This window comes from Daldinia caldariorum, assembly GCF_022478825.1.
Source record: "Daldinia caldariorum strain CBS 122874 unplaced genomic scaffold F4812scaffold_3, whole genome shotgun sequence".
NCBI lineage: Eukaryota > Fungi > Ascomycota > Sordariomycetes > Xylariales > Hypoxylaceae > Daldinia > Daldinia caldariorum.
Genome location: NW_025953039.1, coordinates 1,185,359 through 1,207,520, shown reverse-complemented (window position 1 = coordinate 1,207,520; position 22,162 = coordinate 1,185,359). Strand labels below are relative to the sequence as shown.

The 22,162-nt window shown below is 46.6% G+C and overlaps 4 protein-coding genes across 4 annotated transcripts; 2 read left to right on the top strand and 2 right to left on the bottom strand.

Annotated features, from left to right (window-relative positions):
* Nucleotides 1-679: 679 nt before the first annotated feature.
* Nucleotides 680-4,693, bottom strand: F4812DRAFT_270777 (folliculin-interacting protein N-terminus-domain-containing protein). The gene has a single exon (XM_047930904.1). The coding sequence runs from the start codon at nucleotides 4,400-4,402 to the stop codon at nucleotides 767-769; it is 3,636 nt and encodes a 1,211-aa protein (XP_047792890.1). The 5' UTR covers nucleotides 4,403-4,693; the 3' UTR covers nucleotides 680-766.
* A 6,109-nt stretch (nucleotides 4,694-10,802) lies between these two features.
* F4812DRAFT_456584 (putative cation diffusion facilitator family metal ion transporter) lies at nucleotides 10,803-12,485 on the bottom strand (the record flags this gene model as incomplete). The annotated part of the gene is made up of 7 exons (XM_047937013.1): nucleotides 10,803-11,207; nucleotides 11,280-11,594; nucleotides 11,647-11,900; nucleotides 11,971-12,118; nucleotides 12,187-12,231; nucleotides 12,295-12,344; nucleotides 12,401-12,485. 7 exons carry the CDS (start codon nucleotides 12,483-12,485, stop codon nucleotides 10,803-10,805), a joined length of 1,302 nt encoding a protein of 433 aa, XP_047792889.1.
* A 1,186-nt stretch (nucleotides 12,486-13,671) lies between these two features.
* F4812DRAFT_469140 (NAD(P)-binding protein) lies at nucleotides 13,672-15,314 on the top strand (the record flags this gene model as incomplete). The annotated part of the gene is made up of 2 exons (XM_047938850.1): nucleotides 13,672-13,701; nucleotides 14,026-15,314. 2 exons carry the CDS (start codon nucleotides 13,672-13,674, stop codon nucleotides 15,031-15,033), a joined length of 1,038 nt encoding a protein of 345 aa, XP_047792888.1. The 3' UTR covers nucleotides 15,034-15,314.
* F4812DRAFT_418161 (vacuolar membrane-associated protein IML1) lies at nucleotides 15,225-21,500 on the top strand. The gene has a single exon (XM_047933229.1). It carries the CDS (start codon nucleotides 15,535-15,537, stop codon nucleotides 21,010-21,012), a length of 5,478 nt encoding a protein of 1,825 aa, XP_047792887.1. The 5' UTR covers nucleotides 15,225-15,534; the 3' UTR covers nucleotides 21,013-21,500.
* The last annotated feature ends 662 nt before the right edge of the window (nucleotides 21,501-22,162 follow it).

Below are 22,162 nucleotides of genomic sequence, written 5' to 3'. Positions count from 1 at the left end.
CATTAGATTTTCCCTATTCTGAGTGCGCAAATCGTTGCCAGTAGACATGGTTACAGAGTACATGTAATGGTAGACCCCTTTCAACCCGTTATTACCATAGGCACCAATCTCTTATCAAGTACCTACCTTATACTTACCTCTAGAAATATCTTATGTGCCAAGCTCAGAGTTGTATCCAACATCTTACGAATTTATCACGAAGATTATTTAAAATGTAAAAGCCAATACAAATTCGCTTGGCGTACAATATGGATTATATCATGTAGCATCTTTGCGTTTTAATGCTACCGTCGTTATATGATACACCGGCCTCCTCTCTGACTAGAAAGGCGTCCATCAGCCTGCCGTTGCCACAACTCTTAACTATGGATAAAACATCAATGCAACAAAACAACATTTCAGACTCCTATGCTGACTACACGAACTTCCTCGCTAAACGTGAATGTTGAAGTCAGAAGGGAAGGACTGTATCAACGAAACAGACGCGTAGTATAATGCATGAATCAGGTACTTATTGGGGTATCTCTTGGCGGAAAATATGGCCTTCTAATCTTTTCCCTGGAAACAATACCGTTAGTGGTGGTACAACTCTTGTGCATTTCTCCCTCGCAACGCCGCCTCTCGTCCTGGTACGTGCTCTCCAGATAAACGAAACGCAAAGTAAAAAAAAAAAAAAAAAAAAAAAAAAAAAAAAAAGTTCGTCATCAGTCATTATCATTAAATGGTGTGGGTATTATCCTCCAAGCAAAGCCGTTGACTTAGAAATTTATCCATCAGTGAGTTCTACATTGTCGAGCCATGTCCTAATCGAAGCTCGCAATATGCTCTCCTTTTCGCGAATTATTTCATATGGAACAGCCGGGTCAGTTTTCTGGTTCTCTCTTTCCCGCTGATCTACGACGTCCTGTACGATCCCGGAGAGCGCAGACAAGACAACCGTTTTGCATTCCGCACGTGGTACTTCCTGAAAGTCAATTGGACACGTTGATGCCTCTTGTTCTGTCGATCGAGAAGCTTCACTACCTCTTCTCTCTCTTCGTTTGCTCGCGGATCGTGAAGATGTGGTTGAACTTCCCTTACTCGCGTCGTTACTGTGCGCTATTACTCTCTCTACAGCATCGATAAGCGCTTCATCAAAAGTAAAAAGCTCCTCTTCTTCGATTTTATCCTTGATGGGCTGTTCGTAAGGCGAGAGCGCTGGCGTTATCAAACTATGCGGCGACAGATAACTGGCTGTACTACGGTCAAGCGAGGTTTTAGGCTTCACTAAACGGCGATAGCGGAGTCGCTTAATAGTAAAATTAGTCGCATCGGCAATGATGGCGGTGCTTACGTCAACCCAGTGTTCCGTAGGCCACTCTGCTGGTATTGAATTAAGATGCGTCATGGGAGTCGGTTCCGCACTTAGAGATTCTCGTATCTGGTCGAGGAGATCCTTTTGTGGCGGGATTGCCTGAAGCGTGAAGTCTGGATGGAAATGTTTTAACCACCCCGCGATATTCAAAGGAGCATCCCCATCAATAGCCAGTCTAGAGAACTGTTCGAAGCCTTCAAGCCCACTGCCTAGGCCAGGAGTCGACAGGTAGCCACTACTAGACGGCGAACTGACGGCGGTCTCAAATGACGTAAGGTAGTCTGGAAACTGAACATCCACGTCGATTACTCCGTCGTCATTATTGATCGAGGTTTTCACAGGAGATTCGTATGCACCTAAAGGATCCGGAGTTCTCGATTGAGAATCGAGCTGCTTGCTCTCTGATTTTCGTGGGGTATCTGGTTCTTCGAGTAGGGTCTGTCCAGCCTCTACTTGTCGTCCAACGGACGAATCGAGCAGCTGAGTTTCTCGAACCATGACCGAAAGCTTGTCGCTTCTGCTAGCTGTGGCTTGAGTAGGCGATGTAAATGGGCTATCCGGGTGGGCAGGAGTATCTGATGCCTGCGACGTGGTAGCGGTAGAATCACGTCGTCTTGTACTCCATAAGCCACTAATTACGCTCCCCCATCGCGAACCCTGATGAGAGTCAGTACTCGCACAGCTGCCATGGCTGATACTACCACCCCTCTTAAGCGACCGCTTCAGATCATCCGCGGCAAAGCTGGTACCACTATTTGGTCGACCGCCACGACCAGTACTACTCCGATGTACTGTAGAGAAGTGTGGAATAGCTGAGTCTGGGACGATCGTATTAACTGTTGCAGCACTGCTCTTTCGCGTGTTGAGATCATTCCCGACAATAGGTAGATTGGCTGGCTTTATAAGATCCGACGATCGGCGGTCTTGGTTAGACAGCTCTATGCTGAGATGAGCAAGCTGGGCAGGGATACCCGTAACAGATCTTGTTGTAGCCTGTGACTGTATACTAAAACTTCGGGTATGAGAGGCACCTCTCTGACCTTGACGCCGGTTAATTTTCCGGCGTAGAGATTCTTCCCTGTTGATTGGCACTATGTACGATGGTGGCGAGTGGCCAAAGGCTGCGACCGACGCTGAGGTTGCTGGGCGCTGAGCACGAACTGTGGGCAGCTGCTGGTTGGCAGGCAGGAAGGCCGACAGCAGAAATATTAACCTCCTGGCAGCCATTTTGTCCTTGGCGATTATGATCGTGCGGGACGGCAAGGACGTATCTTCCTCATTTTTTACTTTCTGCTGTTGGTAACGTCGCCGTCGATACCAGACTGGGCTTAACGCCTGGAGCCATTCAGTGTGAGTCGAAAGAAATGCTGTCAAAAGGTTAAAAAAGAAAAATCCCTGCTCTCTAGTCCCTGCCCATTTTGCAACCCATCTTGCCTCCTCTCTCCACGGTCCCCAACGGCCCTGTCCCGTTATGACTCTCGTAGCTCGAAGACCAGACACAATTCGTATCTTAGCATCCTCAATCTCTTGGCCAATACGCAAATCTTGCGATAGACAATTTGGAGGTAATATTACAAGCTTTGCATTCGTCTTATACGGCTTCATTTGCGATGCATCCGAGCCTCTTCGGCTCTTTGCCGAAGACGCTCGAGGGAGCTGGGTAGACATATTCGAGGGATACGGATCTGGAGCTGACATATCTACCTGCTTTAGCATTGGGATTAGAGTGGTGGCGACTATAGATTGTAGGTGAGTAAGCGTCCTCATGATTATGTCCCAATGCTGAGTGATGGCGTCCATGCGATCCTCGACATCGTTATTATATGTCGATTCGAAAGATTCTGAGCCAAAACCAGAGCCAACCATAGTCCACCCAGATTTGCGCGCGGATCCAAAAGAAGAAGGGAAAAAGTCCTGTTCGTTGTAAGAGCTCGGCCCTCGAAATACCGGCTTTGACCCAGTCGCTGATACCGCGTTGGGAGTATTTGGAGGAAGCTGGAGCACTAAGGCAACGGCATACATCGGTGTCCTCTTCTGTACAGGTTTCAACTTCTTCTTGTTGACTTTAGAATCATCTGGGGAATAAGGAAACGGAAACCCCCCACTGTCCTCGGAAAAGCGACCATGGAAAGCCGCGGCTTGGGTAGGAGAATCAAGATCGTCATTTGGTAGATTAACTGGAAACAACCGAGTTACTAGAATTTTGCTGCGGTCATTCTGCCGGGGAGCCGCAGAAAATGACTGGAAATGTGTGTTTGCCGATTCCGATGTGAAAGACTGCGCTAATCTGCTTGATCGCATACTCGACCTCCCCATAGATCCTCGCCCATCGCCAACGTATGAACTAGAAACGGTGGATGGTCGCGGTTCACTTGGAATAATGTGAACCTTAGTCGACGTTCCCTTATAAGACATCACTTCAGAATTAGCAAATATACAGCCAGAGAAACTAGCCAACTCTTCACGATATTCTCTGGCAGCTTTCTGCGACTCAGTCTCTGTAGCACTGTAGGTACGGGACTGTATGGATCCGCGTCGGTCGAATGCACCTTGCCGAGGTTGGGGACTGCCAGGCTGGATGACTAGCGGCCTCGAGGTTTGTCCCAGGCTACTCTTCCGGAGTGATGTAGGAGCCCGTCGAAGATCCTGCATGAGTGACTGAGAGGATGATGCTGCACTCGGTGGCTGTGGGTGATCAACTGGTGAACCGGGCGATGGAATCTGATAACTATCAAACAATAACGTGGGACTGGCAGAGCCTAAAGCGTCCTGCATAATTATGATGCGAACATCACGCACATCAATATCAATATCGCCATCATAGTCGAAAGGGCTTGTGGGGGACCCGGACTGCACGCCAGATGTAGATGATAACGGAAACACCTGGTCCTGACGATGGTAGAGCGCATGTGAATCTGGAAATATGAGGCTCCGTGTATGAACATCTTCCTGTATCGATTCGGGCGATAGTTTAGTTGGAGAATCACCTTCTTGGGAATTCGTCCCTCCAGCCGTTCCCGACGTGAGATTAAACAGTTTGCCCAACATTGTGGTCCTGGGTCCTAGGTCCTAGTACACGTAAAGCTCAATATGCCGGATATATACCTGACCTAAGGAATAGGCAATTAACAACACTAGGGCTGTAGAGATTGCCAATCGCTTAACAGGCACCCATCCAGTGGCGAGGGCCTTCAGCGGTGTTGACCATGGCGTAGAAAGACATTGAAAATAATCGTTACGCAATTATCTCCAGGGAACGGGGGATAAGACAAGGACCGGAAAGTCAGATAATGCAGTTATGGTAATAAGGAAGAAATCGAACGGCCAACATGGATGGGAAGAAGTCGAATCCACAACAAAGTTAGAGTTGAGTATGAACAGGCCGGCGGTATCCAATCCAAAGGAATGTTGTAAATGTCAAGGCCGTGGAGTGACAAACTGAATAAAAGGCGCACGCGTCTAGTTTGAAGAGTCGTGTAAGAGCGTGACAGCTTTGACAGCTTGAAAGGGACGTGATAATGTGCGTAATCGGAGATGAACGGATACAACAAACAGGGACTAGGCTTGAGTCGCTTTCGAGGACACGTTGTTACTCAATGAACCAGATTTCCCGAAGGAAAAAAAAAGATCTAAGCAGGCGTATAAAACCCAGGAGATGAAATGTCCGTGAAGCGTAGAAGTTTTAGGCGCAATGGGCAAAAGGATATGAATTGGGAAGTAATAAGAGAAAGAGGAGCGTCTTTCTGCAAGTAATGTCCACTACAGTAGTAATGTATAAGGGTAGGCCAACAGGAACGATCCATAAGAGCCTTTTAGGTAAGGTAGGTCAGGTATTGTACATATGTATATGTGGGCTAGGTACCTAGGTAAGGACCAAGGTGCAGTGACCTTAGGTACCTCGGAGGTAGTGGATGATCACCTTTCCCTCTTATATAAGTGAAAGTTACCTAACCTCTACATCTTCAATGTTGAGGGTACCTGAGCCATTCGGTACCTACCTACTTCCTAGGTTGCCTGTATGAATCATTAATGTACCTACATAGTAAAACGAAGAAAAAGAAAAAGAAAGAAAAAAGAAGGAAAGAAGCATTAGGTACTGCCGATTATGACGTCCAATCTCACCAGGATCTGTGACTGTAATTATATGTACAATACGATGTACCTACCTAGGTAGTACCTAGTACCTAAAGTCTGCTCTACATTGACCAATACAAAGTGCAGTATTAATAAAATGCCAAGCAACTTTAGACGATTATCAGTTGACTTCAATGCCTATTCGACATCTACATACCTTGTATGTAAACATACAAACAGATATTCTGTACTTTTACTCTGTAAATAAATCCCATCGCCCGTATCATTCAAATCTTTCTAGAATAATGCATAGGTACAAACAGCACGGTATGTGTGTCCTATAGTATTTTGAATATTTCCAGTTCTAGGTACAGACTGCAGTTGCTTCCCAGGGTTCTTGGGTTCTACTAACTTCCTACATAGTATTAGGTTAGCGTAATGGGAAAGAAGCTTCGTCGTACCCAGATATTTTGGATCACGAGATTTAACATTGCGACGGACTTGGACAGGACCCTTAAAGTACCTAACCCCAAATATACTAAATATACACGTGTAATGTAAAACAGGCAAGGAGGGAGAAGGTCGTAGATATTGTCTCTTCCTAGACAAACTGGTTCCGGAGTCGGTCTGGAGGATTTGATGCGATCTGGCGGTGAATGAGAAATGACCTATTTGTGCTTGGGTTGGTAATCAATCGGCTTTGAACTTATTCTGCCGTTACTGTTGCACGGCTGATGCAGAGGTTAACTTGAATATTGTATTGTACAATATAATAGAGTCTGTATAGGTTAGGTACCTTACCTACCTAGGTAGTATAATACATTAATAATAATAATAATAATGTAGCACCTACCTGAGAACAGCAGCCAGTGGATTCTCAAGTACCGTATTTCTGTATTTTATAATCCGTACTTGCTTGAAAAATTAACAATTACCCACAAATGAGCGGGTACACATGCAAGTGCTGCATTAGATCCTTTTCTTAGCTCTTCCTAGTTGTGTCACTCATATGGCTGCATGGAAGGCGCCTGCACAGATATGCGTGTAGTTGTTGAACAGGCGTTTATGTTAAGCTTTTGTTCGACCCCAATTGCTGAATACCTCTTAGGGACCTACCTCCTACCTATATCGAGTAAAATACAGTGCATATATTCATAATACACTGTCCGTAAGGCACCAATGCCGTTCCAACCCTTTTTCTGTCTTGTCATTGGGCTTCATCGGTTCATTTGGATGCCCTGTCTGTACTATGTACGTCAAGCTCCTTCATTTTTATCATAATTCGGTACCGCGGCAATGCAAAGGCGGTCACAGCTCATATCCGTTTTGGGACTGGGACAAGCACACGCGACTTCATTCCCGTTCCTTGTCCATTGTTGTAAGACCCCTCAGTCTTGACTCTTACCCCTCGCATACAAATTTTGCTATGGATCCCACGACGATCCATTGATCTTCCTTTAGATCAGACCCGGTGAGGAACCTACATAGTACATACTATGTAGCAGTTCCAAGATTCAGAGGCAATCATGGATGTAATCATAGGGGGAAATAAGAGCTATCGACCAAGCATTTCTCGGTCCTCTACTATAACTTATCAACTATGGGATAAGAAATATATCTCGCATTCTATTTTACCAGCCAGCCAACTACTTCCGCTTGACTTCCGCTTGCTATGAAGTGCGAACCCAAGAGATGATGTCGTATCCGACGCAGCTTTCCATATTTTTCTATCTCTATCCAATAACGTAATGAAGACTGGTTAGCTACAAGGCTAAACCTCTAGGCTGGCATAGGCTGGCACCAAGAAGGGGATGGGAAGAAAAGACGACGCTATCGACTAATTACCTACATGATCATACATACCTCTAACGTACCTAACTAACCTAGCCGTGGCGTCTCGTAGCCTATGATAATTTACCGCCGGTAAATACTCATCTTCATTATAGCTTCAACAAGTAAAATACTTCAAACTTATATAAGAGGTAGGTTACCAGGACCTCGGAAGATCCAGGTCCGATAACAGAAACCTAGTATACATTGTATACCCACTAATCTGGTAGATCCACGTTAAGAGAAGAGGGCCTCATTATATGTAACTCCTTTGATATAAGCGGATGTGGAGGACGCTATAAACACCGCTCGAAGCGCCGCGCTTTCGAATACCGACCCAACGCCGGCAAGCCTATTAGGTAACAAGTTCTAGAAGCTCTAGCAAACGCCAATTTGGGTGCGCTATTTTTCAGATGATCATCTGATACAGAAGGGAGAAAAGAAAACCCTCTTTTATTATGGATCCTCTTATGCTCCTAAAGCATGTTGACAGTGAGCAGGGACGCAAGTCAGAAGTTATGATTGCTTTTCTCCTTTTCTCTTGTTAGTCAGTTCGCTAGCCTTCTTCCTGGGTCGAGATCTACTCCGCTTCCTGGTTACTCAGGTCCTCTTTATTAATTGGCTCTCTGCTACCCCGGATTACTTAGCTATGTAACCCAGTATCATCATCATCATGATCACCAGTGCAGTTGTCGATTGCACAGTACAAACACCTTAACCACCTAAGGTAACCTGCTCCCCAAAAATTCGATCGGCAATTTAAACCGAAGATCTGGGGCGAGATCAGTGCAACTGGACCCAATATCTAAACCAGCCTATCTAATATCTACTCTATATCTATATAGGTAGGCTTGCGTAATACTATTTTGTTTGTCTAACTTTCTTGCTGGAGCAGCGGAGTCGGAACCCCTCAATGGACTGGCCGTGCCCTAATCTGTGCCGCAGATCGTCAAATTAGACTAGCTAGCCAGCCAGCATATCATAGCTCGAGGCTCCTCTTTAATAGGTATGTAGGTACGATACGATCGATTAGATACCTGTCATTGATTTAGTTGTCTAGCGAACGTCTTGATACGCCCTGGATCAACGTATCATGCATAACAACTAGCATCCTCAATGCAATGTCACGCCTCCATATTCTATTGGGTCCTCGACCATGGAAATAGATTCGTAGCTACTCTCTTCTATCAACTACATGCCACCTCCCGTTATCCCCGCTGATAAGTACATTAAGATCATCGCTTGCCAGCCTTGCAACGTATAGGGGTGAAGTAATGTTGGATGCCATGATATGATGGAGTACGAAGCGAAGCCCCGCGCCTGCAGTTAATGACTTCATACGCGCCTAGATCGACCCCTCCTAGGTCGACCAACTACTTTACAATGGAAGTAGATAATGAAATATCAACACTCCCCGTTTCTGGCTGCCTAGCAGTGAAGTCAATGACCTATTGCATGTGTCTGATTATCTGCCTCCGGACCCCTAGAAAAGACATAAGACTCAAAGGTAATCTCCAAAAAGATAAAAGAGCCACACCTCCCGCTTTAGTTTTGACGTCCATCTTGGGACGCTTTGGGCATGCTCTACTGCCTAAATTATATTCAAGTATATAATGCGTATTAAAGGCCATCCTAGAAACATAAGGAAAGAGCCCGGTATCGCGGGAGTACTTTGTGACTTCCTACTTAAAGAAACATCTGCCCGCGCGGCCGGTAGTGGGGCTGATACGGCGAACCCGGACCGGAGATACGGGTCCGCCCCCACTGTTCTGTTCCCAGTGGTATCTGTACTTAACATAATGTAGGCCAAAGGCTTGAACAAAGGTATGCATGAGTATTTCACAATGCTTACCGCGATTTCCATTCCTATAATAGTTAGCAGACTTTACTGTCGACTGCTACAGGCTAAGTCAGAGCGGAAACAGGACGTCTATGAACTAAATGTTAGGTACCTACGTATCTTGGGTAGCATAAGACGCTGGAGATCACAATTACATGATACCCGCAAAGTAGCAGTATATGTATCAATATATCATGCGACATGGCCTAATCCGGTTTCGAATACTGAAAGTTCATACGTCATTGAGTGCTTTAAGCATCGTTAAAGAATCGAGGTGTGTTGCGAATCACTCCTCAACAGTAGTCGGATAAGATATCCACGGCTACGGAAAGCCACGACCTATCCTGCCTAGGTACCTACTTAGGTAGGTATACATTTCACATGACAATTATAATCTCATTCTCCGCGGGCCGTACCCGCCCCTCTACTTTATCCAAGTACCCATCGCGCATATTATGCAGCCAGGATATCAGTTGCAAGGTACTATCCGCGGAGTTGCATGCTTCAGCGTAGGTAGGTGGTTGGGTAGCATGCGCAAATGTTACCGCGGCGAGGCTGAAAGATTGTACTGAAAAGGAAGCAAGACTCGAAATAAAGGAGCAGAATAGGGAATGGGTGTGGTTACGCAGGTCGGCTGTACATACGGAGTGTGGAGGGTATAGCGGGCTCCATCGCTCGGGTCCCTTCCCGACTCGAGAAGGTGAACGGAAATATTTCCTTGTCAGCTAGTCAGCTCGCATCTAGCGGTGACAAGATATGGGGGCGGGAATCTGTCACACGCCCATCTTTGCCATACCGAACATGTGTTCGTTCTACACGCACGCATAGACGTGGCGGATTGATAAGATTAGATATCTCCATATCTGAAGGGAGTCGCGTAAGAATGTAACCTACGCTGGAAATGAGGCTAAGTATATGATAATGGCTATGGCTGCTGATGCATTCTTATGCACCTATTAAGTACCTATACATAACGAAGGATGAAGGGTTAGATAGGTACGTAAGATGAGATGAGATTCCCTTCTGGCACTTGTGTTTAGGTCTCCGATCCCCCCTGATACTTCGCATTTTAGGCCAATATACGCGTGCTTGATGGGCCTGAAATAGATGCAGGAATGTTACCTCCAGAAGTTCGAAGCAGTAGGGACGGGACCCCCACGTTTCTAATTCTTACCCCCCGCGTTGGCAGCCCACAACTACGAGAGCTTCTTATCCGACATACGCGATCTACCGCATCTTCAAACCGAGACCACGGGCTCGGGTGCAAGGATGAGTATACCATGATATAGGTATGGTACCCCGGTATCGATTCTAGGCCTTTAGTGGAAGAGGACCATGTCCGAAGTCACACGGTTACTCGTATGCCGTAATGCAGTCATTTCAAACCATCATAGAAGAATGGTATCAATAAAACCTAGCCATCACGGATTGTTCCAGGAGAAGAAAACTGATGTATCAAGTATGGGTAACTTATGATGAGACGCCATTGAGATACCCGGATAATATCCAAGCGCCGCAATGTGCCTTCACTATCTAAGTTCGTATATTGGTAGGTAAATATTGGGTATAATTTAGATTGCGCAATGCAAGTCTATCTCAGGTTAGGTACCTAACTGTATAACTGCTCTGCCCTCCAACTCTAAATAGTATGGCCTATCCTGCTGTAATTGAACCCCCTGTACCGTATACAGAATTGCTTGACGCTTAGATTCGCATGGTACTGGTATTGCAACAGGTCAAGCTTTCACATATGTTCCCACATACTATTTGGCACGGTGCTGATATGTCGGGGCGTCGCCTCCTAATTGACGCCCCTGAAGATGAGTCAGTTCCAGCAGTTGTGGCCGCAGAAATCTCCGTTGGAATAGTGATGTTATTATGGCTGGTATTACCATCGTTAGTGAATGACGGCAATGCAGGGGTCGCAAGTTCAGGTTGTAGGGTTGCCGAATGGATGCCGTAGGCATGAAGACACTCGCTGACAGTTCGCGCGCGGTTCATGAAGTCGACCATGTCGTTGTTTGATACAACCATATGGGCGGTTGCGATGGCTTTCCTTTGGTCAAGGCGCCAGATATGCAGTTCGTGAACAGATTGGATGCCAGGGATCTATACACATAAGGAATTGTCAGTCTATGTAATCCTAGGATTACGAGCAGTTTTCTCCTAGGGAGTACTTACCTTCTCAAGGTCGTGCTTGACGTCGTCTATGTTCACACCTTTCGGAGCGCTCTGCATGAGAATCTTGCCGCTGTTCTTCACGAGTGGGATCGATGTCACTAAAATCATAATGGCAATGGTCATGCTTATGCCTGGATCGGCATAAAACCGAGCCTCGGGTGTCGTGAGCCAAATGATTAGCGCCGCGATGATAACTCCGACATTGTTACATGCGTCGCCAATAACGTGGAAAAGAACTCCCATAATACCAAGGTCCCGTCCCGAACCTTGAAGATCCACGATGGTATGCCTATGCTCGGCATGGGCACTTACGGGCTGCGTATACGTTAGCTAGGAAGACACGAAGAGTAACGTAAGAAATGCCCACCATTAGGGAAATCCCGTCTCGATCATTACCACCTGAGCCTTCTACCGACTGTCTTCCAATCTCGACGTTATCGTGATTATGATTATGGTCATGCTTATGGCTTTCGGTATGTTCGTCGTCTTCAATAGGCGAATGGCTGTGGCTATGCCCTCCATGATCGTGACCGTGATGTTCATGCAATAATGTTGCACTGATAATGTTTAGTGCCAATCCAACGCAGCCCATGATCAATACGAGCTTGGGGTTTTCAACGTCTGGATGTAATTGTTAACGGAGGTGGCGGACACCGGTATGCGAAACCGCCTTGGGTCGGGGTTGACTTACGTTCGACTCTTATGAACCTCTCAATCGACTGGAGGAAAATGGATACACCGAGGGCGAGGAGGAAGACACCATTGAAGAAGGCCCCGAGAAGCTGGGCGCGTGCCCAACCAAACGAAAAATTATCGGGAGAGGATGCACGTTCTGAGATCTGGCGTTGCGTTCAGTCCATCAAAACTCTTCAGACATGCTTTAATGACGTGCGCTGATTGGACTTACAATGATGGCAGCTAGAGCGACAACAAATCCTATAAGGTCGTTCATCTAATGAGACCAGTTTTAGCAGAAGTTAAAATAGACGTATGGGCAAGTATAAACGTGACATACGTAATGGAAGGCATCAGCTAAAAGTGCTAGGGATTTGGTCGAGAAGGCCACTGCGAGATAATTAGCTAGAGTCTATATCTTGGATAAATTCAACTCCATGATGTACCGATTAATTCCGCAATAAAAAAGCAAAAAGAGATGCCGATGATGGCGAAAAGCTTCTGCTTTGGCGTAAGCCTGAACGTAGCCATGGCTGCTACACGGAGTTGGAATTTGAGGCTAGAGTTGGAGACAAAATTTCGCCAATCGTTGATATTAAATGGGGTTACAACCCAATAAGGTTGCCATACGGTTAAGGCTGAGATAATTTATTGACTTGTGCGAGTCAGAATATTTAACGGCAGCTAATTGGCTATGGGTTGTCTTTTCATCCGTGATTTCATATGTAAGGTACTGTTGAAGTAAATGTCTGTATGCCTTAGGTACCTTGTTTGAGTCTATTATACTAGATTTTGTGAACGAAACGCAAGGACAAATTGGTTCGGATATTCTTTGGGAGAAGTGGCCAATTTGTCAACGGACTGACTGACTTACTGACAGACTTGTAGTATAGGGGCCTTCACCGTCGATCGCGCTGAAACCGCAATTCACCCCTGCTGTTTTAAATCAACATCGATACATGGGGTCGCTTCGGATGGTTGGATATCATATCTGCATTGGCGGCAAGAGATAACATGGATGAACGTGTATTATCTTTTTCATTGTTCAGGGCGAATGCTGGATTAATATTTACCTTCCTAAGTGTGCTGGCTAGGCCCATAGATGATATGTCACAGAACAGATGAAGTGGCCAGCCATTAAGGAGTAGGTGTTTGAGATGTTCTTTACGTTCGTTTGCTATGTAGTACTAACAGAGTCATAGCAAAGTCTGAGGAGTGTCAGTGTCGTGGCCTCTCACAAACTCGTCGGATAGTTCTAGCTTACTAAATCGGTATAAATCGGAGACTCTATGATACAGACTACCAGATCCAGCTGTAGCTGCATCTAGATCTATTGTCCCGAGGGTAGAATGCGCCTGCATTATAATTACCTATACCTATACCTACCTGAGTACCGAACGGCAGAGCACGGCATCTAGCTTTGCATGCATTCTGTTCTACCTACCTAAGTAGGTAGGCCTTCCTATATTGTATTGTACAATACAGGCCCCGCGTTCATTACTTATTGTAGATGGAAACATTCGAAGTGACGGTCTGTGCATCCGAACGGGAACTTATCGAAACAGGTAGGTATCTAAGGCACCTATGTAATTCAAAGAAATCGACTCTGCGCTATATGTGCGAGACTACACTACCGAATCAGCACGTCATAACAAAGCCAAATGCAAAATATTATGGATTGTCATTTAAGAAATATGGATGACGACTCGAAGTAAAGATGCTGGTTGGGGAACATATTCTGGTCTCTGTATTTCAAAACGTTCGAAAAGGTAAATAACCAGCTGCAACCTACCGCATTTCTTGGATATATAAAAAACGTTTAGATTTAAATGCATGCCCCCTTAACCACGTTGGGTGGTGCACTCTACCGAGTATCTCCGGCCCGTGCTGCCGTGCATCGTTTAAGTTACCTCTTGATCCGTCCATTGAGGATCGCCTCGAGTTTAGCGTCCTTCTCGACACAGACTACATCTAGACAGCCAATACTATCAAAAGGTATAGATACCGTCAAGGCAAGTCTCCTTTAATACCAAACTTTATAAGAAAATGTTGGTTAACGCCGTTGTTTTAGAATACCATCGGAGAAAATCTAGGCAGCAAGGCTCATGGTATTACAACTCGCCCATTCAGCTTGGACCAGGTCCCAGACCTAACGGGGAAGGTTGCCGTAGTCACAGGCGGGAGCGAAGGCATCGGCTATGGTTGTACCTATACACTGCTGAAGCATAACATTGCCAAAGTCTATATCCTTTCCCTATCCGAAGATGCCGTGAAGGGCGCTAAGGAAGCCATCGCAAAGGAACTAGGTCAACCAGTAGCAGATAGGACTCGGTGGATGCATTGCGACCTATCGGATTGGAGAAGAGTGAAGGGGGTTGCGGAGGAGATCATGGAAGATACTAATAGCCTCGACATCCTGATCAACAATGCAGGGCGAGGGATCATGACTTACCAGCTCACCGAATACGGTGTCGATAGACACATGGCTGTTAATCATTTTGGCCCTGTGATTCTCACATCTTGCTTGCTTCCGTTAATGAAGCGAACAGCAGAGAAGGGTGATTTTGTTCGCATATCGAACCAGGCAAGCAACGTGCATCACGCGACGCCTAACGACACAGAGTTTGCGAGCTTGGAAGAGTTGAACCGCGACATTGGCCCAAATGCCCTATACGGACGGAGCAAACTTGCTGCTATCTTGTACTCCAGATACCTGGCGAGAAAGGTAACGAACGCGGGTCACCCCAACGTGCTCATAAATGCAACCCATCCGGGTTTCGTCAGTACGAACATGAGCAAAAAGGATATCTTCGAGCCGTTCCCTTTAGGAGGATACGCCATGGCAGTTGGCATCGAGCCATTTAAAAAGGATCAGTTCCAAGGAGCTGTATCAACCATGTTTGCCGCGACGTACACACAGAAATCAAGCCAGTACATTTGCCCACCAGCTGTGCCGGAACCGGGAAATAAGCAGGCGCAGGACGACGCACTCGGAGATAGGCTGATGAAATTGACCTGGGAAGTGGTGATGGATAAGATGAAAGACGAAGGTATTGAACAGCTTCGTCCCTTTTTTTAGTTCCTTGTGGGGCGGTGTTGAATAACGCGGATGCCAAACTTGATTGTGATAAGAAGATGTCGATGTTAAGGTAGAACAGTACCTGAAGGTTCTAAATAATGCAAAAAGGATACCTAATCACGATACATAAATCAAGCTTGGCCAGGTGGATGCCTATGTAGGTAGGTACCTAAGTACCGGTACGTGATCGGAGGTACTTCGTACCTACCTTACCTCTTCAGCACCTTTTCACTAAAAAAGGAAAGCGGTAAGATGATTTTACCGATACTGCCCACGTACCCCGTGCAGCAGTGCGGGCAAGCTTTCAAAGTTTCTTATTTCTTGACCAAAAACATCCACCTTTTATTTCAATGTTACATTGCAAGCTACCAAGATGTCCGTCCATGTTAATCACCACTTTCAATAGTGTAGTTTTGTTGTAATTCGAAACGGAGGACGGCATAATTCGTCTTCCCGCAATGATGCGTCTCGAAATCTTTGATACTGGATAATAGAGGCGAAATGTCTCGCAACGCCGCTCCTTCGCCCTCGGCGCCGCGTCGAGCTACGCAATGGACTTCGCATTTGCGACAGTTCAGCAGATCCAGTCTTGACAGGACCTCGACCGACTCGCCCCTATCTTCAGATAATATATCCGTTCATTCGACCCCTCGAGATCAGTTGCCTTCGAAGCGAATAAATGAACGAATATGCTGCGTCACTATTAACGAGTCCGTCATTAGTGACGAGGTTCTCTTGAATCTTGATATGTTCGGAGGTACTGTGCAGCCCGGAGCCTTAATGTCCATCGCTCTTATGAAATCCGATCAGGACAGGATGCAAGGATCGCAGTATGGGACTTTTAGACAGGCGTCTTATCACCGAGGATTTATGGCTGCTACTCCCACCGATGATATTCCTAAACCCGAAATCGATGCCGGTCGAAGGTATGTCTTTGTCGCAAAGGATATACCTAGGGAACTAAAAGCTAGGCATCCTAATATAGAGGTATACGTCTCGAAACAGATTGGCGCCGCATTTAATATGCGAAAGGGGACACAAGTGCTGCTTGCTCCGGTCGACAAGCTTTCCCCCGCCGTCGAAGCCTCTCATGTCGAGCTCACATTTAAGGACATGTATTTGTCCCGTGCAGACATGTGGAGACTTGCAGTCGCCGACTTAACAGATCGAACTGTGTATAAGGGCCAAGTGGTATACTTTCTGGGAACGATCAAGGCAACTGTCAGTACCGTCTTCGTTGAAGGTCGCAAGGTCCATTCTGCCTTCTTCAGCCGAAACACTCGCCCTATCTTTCGTAGTGAATGCGCTAGATACGTCTTGTTCATACAGATGGCAAGAGAAATGTGGGATTTTGACTCTGATGGTTCGGGTGAGATCATGTTCTACAAGGTTGTGAACGGATTTTTGCCAGCCCTCTTCAAAAAATGGAGGATGATGCAAGTAAAGCATATTGTCAGTATTGTACTCTTCGCAAGGGTCGAATACGATGTTGGGCTGACTACGGAGCTCGCAAATTCGGCTATTGACAATGATTATTATACCGGCTTTCAAACGTCCGGAGAGAGACGTCCGTTTAAAGACTTCTATCGCGTTGTTGTGAGTGAGATGTCTAGTGGCGAATGGACTAAGATATTGCACCAATTGAAGATGGAATTTAACGTCTTCCGTCGTGATATTAGCCTCCATCATCGAAACGCCATGGACAACGTGGATATCCCCGAGGACTCGTCGGTAAAAGGCACTTCTTCTAGCAAGATTAAAGCAGTGTCATCTCTGGCCATGTACGGAAATTTCCTCGAAGCCATCAACCTAGCATCATCATTGTATGCCCATGATTATATAGATCGAGACCTCGTCCGCACTGGAATTTCTATTGTAATTATCAGCCCAGGTCCAGGCGTCTTTGAAGTGGAATATGAGTCCTTACGCCGGACGACAGAAGCTCTAGTTGGTAATGGGATTGGCATCGATCTAATATGTATCCCAAACATACCACTGCATTCTGTCCCTCTGTTTCGCTACCGAAATCCTCATTTTCTCGAGGCAAACCAAAGATCACAGCCCCAACCTGTTAGGAGTCCCGGGAGTACGCCGAAGCAGCCTGTGCTTTTGGCTAGTAGTTATACGACCTTGGGCGAATCCGCGTCTCCAATAAAAGCGGCCGATCCGGCCAACTCTACCTTGTATACTGATGAGTGGGCATTTGCTGTACCACAATGGCTGCATATTTCTTACTGGACAGGGAAGTCGGAAGAAGCTTTATCTTTCCAAGGCATCACCTTGTCTGCCTCGAGCCAATCTCCCAGTGATTGCCGAGACGACTTCACGATTCGATGTAGGCTCTACGACCTCCAAATGAGGAGCGTGCTCGAAACTAACGAGATTGAGACCACGCCGTTACGCGCTGATTCCGCTTATCCGAACACCATAGGTAAGTGGGAAAATGACAAGCGACTCCTTAGGGGTGATACCCGTATACCGCACCCCGTTGGGAATCGGAGAGTACCTGAAACCTTGTTCGAGCCTGTCTATGGCTTCCTGAAATTCATTCCGGAAAAGTTAACGAAGAATGGAGAAACATTACTATGGAAATATCTGCAGAATTTCGACGAGACAAGGGCCCGGCTTCCAGCGCATCGACCTCTACCATCAAATCATCCTTTTCGAGAACTGGAAGATGTCAACTTGTTCGGGACTTCAATAGGAGAAAGTAGAGCAGCGGGGTCGTCGACTGGGCTTTCTTCAAGTGTCGCATCATCGAACAGGACTGGACCAGAGGGATTTGCATCTGCGACTGTTTCGCGGCGTAACTCTACGACCCAGCCTAAGCAAGTATCGATACGGCCACCAAAGTTTATGAGGCAGATTAGTCTAGGTCAGCGCGGATTTGGTATTGCAGCTCCCAAACTAGCTACGGCCGAATTAAGGACGGAAAACGTCACTCGAATGGACGCTCCTGGCCCCGGACTTCAAACCCCTTCAACCCCTAGAATGTCGCCAATGACGCCTATCAGGTCTGCAGTACGACCAGGCTCCTCGAAGGCAGCAAGCACGGGGAACATTTTACAAGCCATCGACCAAGCCGACTCTATGATGGAACTTTTGCAGGCAACACCGAGCCGCCCTATCCAAATCAGGAACCCTGTGCAAGCCTTAGATCCCATTAGTACACTGAGGTCCGGCCAGATACCAGCTACACCGGTAGCTAGGAGTGCACGACCTGATGATAGGGATCTGAGATATTCTAACGCTCTTAGAGAAGAGGACCAAAAAAGGTTGTATAATTCCAAGTTACGAGCAGGGGGTGTGCCGGAGTTACCGTCTACGCTCTCGCCAACCACTGCCATGGCGCCCTGGCTGGTTGTTCTCAACCCGTCGAACCCAGACGTGAATAGAGTCGACGATTCTATTTTGTTTAGTCGGTGGCAGCATGTTTTCCCACGGCCGTCCGAGATGAAAGTCATGAAATGGAAGTCTTTATCATATCCTGCGGCCGTACCGTTGACGACTGAATACTTCCCAACGCAAGCACAATTCAACACCGAATACCAACGGCAGCCGTACAACATCTCGCAGGAAACAGAAGATGAGGGTACGGATCAGCCTAGATCACGCGTAGAGTTCCTAAGAGAGCTTGTTAGTGCTCGGTTTGCTCATGGGTTCCAAGTCGTGATCAGTTCGTCTGTGGCTAGAGCGTTTAATCACAAGCATGTGAGAATCGCGGACGTCTTCTCAATAGATAAAACTGTCGATGACGGTACAAGCATATTCATGAGCGTCGGGAACACAATCCATCAACTATCGTGTGTTAACGGCACTGAAGTTGAAGTTAATATTTACGTTCGGAAACCAACCGAGTCATTGTCACAGGTTGACCAAACAACCATATATAGGCCTGCCATTCAAACTCTACTTGATGATACATACCATACAGTCAATGTCGATATTATGACCCCAAAACCAGAGCGAAACTGGAATTACATCGATTCGTACCTCGCCGGGCACACTGACGAAATGACTGAAAACCTCAGGTTTTGGCGGGCTCGTTTCGTGCTTATACCAATGTATCCCCGGACATCCTCAGCTCCGACGGCCCGGAATGAATATGATGAGGAGGAAGTGCGTCTTGAGGGTATTAAAAGACTGGCTCAACTCTGGCAACGGCACCGGTTCTTATCACCTTCGGAACGCCAGTTCCAAAGTTCTGGTGCGAAGAAGCGAGACCCCAACCCTCTTGACATCGTCTACAAGACCGAAGATCCGTCTGTAGTAATTGCGGCTGAGATGGAGACATTGCCACTGTTCGAGAACGTCGAGTCAACTAATCGCAAGGGCCTGGTGTCGAACAAGGAGCGGTTTTCAAAATCTAACTTCAATGTCGCCGCTCTAGCAGAAGCAATCCAGCAGCCGGTTGAACTAGGTGGAATTCGAATGCAAACGCGGCGGTGGCATTTTCGAATTCATTACCACTGTTTTATTGGATCAGATATGACGACCTGGCTGCTGGATAACTTTGAAGACCTTGAGAGCCGGGAAGAGGCGGTCGAACTTGGAAATTCTTTGATGGTCCTTGAAGATGATAAGTCTAAAGATAGGGATAGGGAGGCTGGGAAAGACGCGAAGAAGGATCGCGACCGTGGCATTTTCATCCACGTCGAGAGGAGACACCCTTTTCGTGATGGCCAATTCTTTTATCAAATAGTTTCCGAGTATGCGAAACCCCATCCACAGGGTTGGTTCAACGCGAGGAGACGAGATATTTCTGTTCCATCAACACCTTTATCAGAGAACCCCCCGAAGGATTCACCACGACCCAATCAAATGGCAGCCCAAAGACCCCTATCAATCCAAGAGGAAAACTCTCCAATCTCGGGTAGTACGACACCCACCTTGGGAACAACCGGCGGGAAGCGGCCCAAGGTTGTTCTCAGCAAGATGATGAAATACGACGTGGATCATCGCAAGAAGTCTTACCGCCCTGAGAGGATAAACTTGCATTATGATAGACTTCACAATCCTGATAATTGCTACCACATACGTATCGATTGGATGAATGTCACGGCGAAGCTCATCGAAGACGCCCTTAAGTCTTGGGCTGCAATTGCTGTACAGCACGGCCTTCGTCTTATTGAAGTTCCAATTGCAGAGGCTTGTCGTATCACAGAGGTTAATCCATTCCGGAGACCCTACCGAATCAAGCTTGCATTACCACCTCCCACCCAACGTCCCGTAACATATTACGACCCAAATTCGTTTGGCCCGCAGACGCAGCCGGGAAAGTTCTATTATCAAAAGGCCTTACTGCGGAAGTTCGACTATGTACTTGACGTCGAGGCTGCCTCCGATTTTCCAAGCAACGTCGACGTCAGCTATTCTTGGGGTAAGCCCGATTTTAAGTATTGCCAATATATCCATCGTACAGGCATGACGTTGGTACAGATCACTGATGATGGGGACTTTTTGATTCTGGCCAACAGGCTGTGCTGGTATCGGGCGGCTGAACCCCAATCCGCCCAAGCACGCTTTGAGGCGGTGTCAAACGATCGCGTCTCACGCCTTGTTAGTGCAAATGCGTACTCGAGCTATGGTATAGCCGAGCCCACGCCCATCGCATCGCCAATTTTTAGGCCTGCACTCTTTGCGCCTCGGCCACCTCCGGAGCCATCAAGTACCGCTGGTAAGGAGCCCACAACATCAGCTGATTATAGCATTGGGAAGCATGAGGCCCTTAAAGACAAACTGGAAGCGTTCTGTAGCGATTCGAAAGCTCTTGACGCGTTCTATAAAGAAACGCTTGAAAAGGGGGTAACTGGTACACCTATGGTCGGAGCGTCACTTGGTCCTGATACTGTACCTGACGCTAATATTCCAACGCTCGTTCTTGGGGGTAATGCAGAGACTGGTACCGTCGCTAACCCCAAGCCGGCACTCAACCTAGCGGGCTCGCTGCTTTTCAGGCGAGGAAGTGTCCAATATTAACATGTACGATTCAATGCTTTTTTTCTCTTTGATCTAGGCACGGAAAGGGAGATACTTCCTACTAAGTTAGGTTTAAGGCATAGAATAGCAGTGGCTCACTCCAGAAAAGAGATGCTTCTATTACATGGCGCAATGTCTTCTCTCCCCTGTTGGGAACATCCTGTAATCACTAGGAATATTTGTAATCTTGGTCGAGGCTTACGAGCGTTATATGTAGGACTAAGCTTTCCAGAATAGCTATAGGTGTGTCGATGAGCGGTGAGTTGTTGACCACGACTGGTCAATTCTCCCAAAAGCGACTTGGCGCAGTAATATAGGATCTTCGGGTCGTATACGTTCAGAGGCACCGCCTCATGGCAGTTGTTAATTCGCTGCCCCTGGAAAGGCTAATGCAACCAGCATCGCCCGGTTGGTATGTTTGTATGTACTATGTACCTCAAGGCACTGCATCCTCATGGGTTCTTCCGAATAAATTATATGTCAAGGCACTTGGATGGCGTGAGGACTCATGCTTTCCAATAGGTTAGGTACCTACACTATGAACTCGTGGTGATCAAGACCGGGTAGTTCTTTTTGTTACAATTTTCTTTTTTGTGGTTGTTGTGGTTGTTGCCGTAATTCTTTTCATTACATTTTCGACCTTTGTAAAGAGCTAATTGTAGAAACGTACTTGATATCTCAGTCCTAGACTTAGTCTTGAGCTGTGATAAGCTGACTCGTCCGGGAGAAGGGGGCTACGACGACAACCAAGCGTAAACTTGTATGGTACCGCAAGGGAAGTGTCGTATAAATTTTGAATCCTGAAGGAGATTCTTGACGTAAAGAAAAATAAAACAAGATAAAATAAAATAAACTTGGTATTAAAGTGGTTAAGTCCGTAATAAATGTAGCATTACTCATCTATAGTGTACCTAATATACCTTAAATACCTCAATTGATTAGAATTGATAGACTGATAACTGGATCCAAAATCTATGAAATTTAGTGACCCCAAATTGACCAAAGCTCGTGTCTTTAGTGGTTTTAGGCCTTTGCCGCTTATCGTCATTATGTGTCGGATGTAAAGCCAAGAACGTGTTGAGTTTATGGCCACCCACGTCAAAGACGGTCAAAACCAGGGAAAACTGGTGAGACAGACCAAAACTTGATG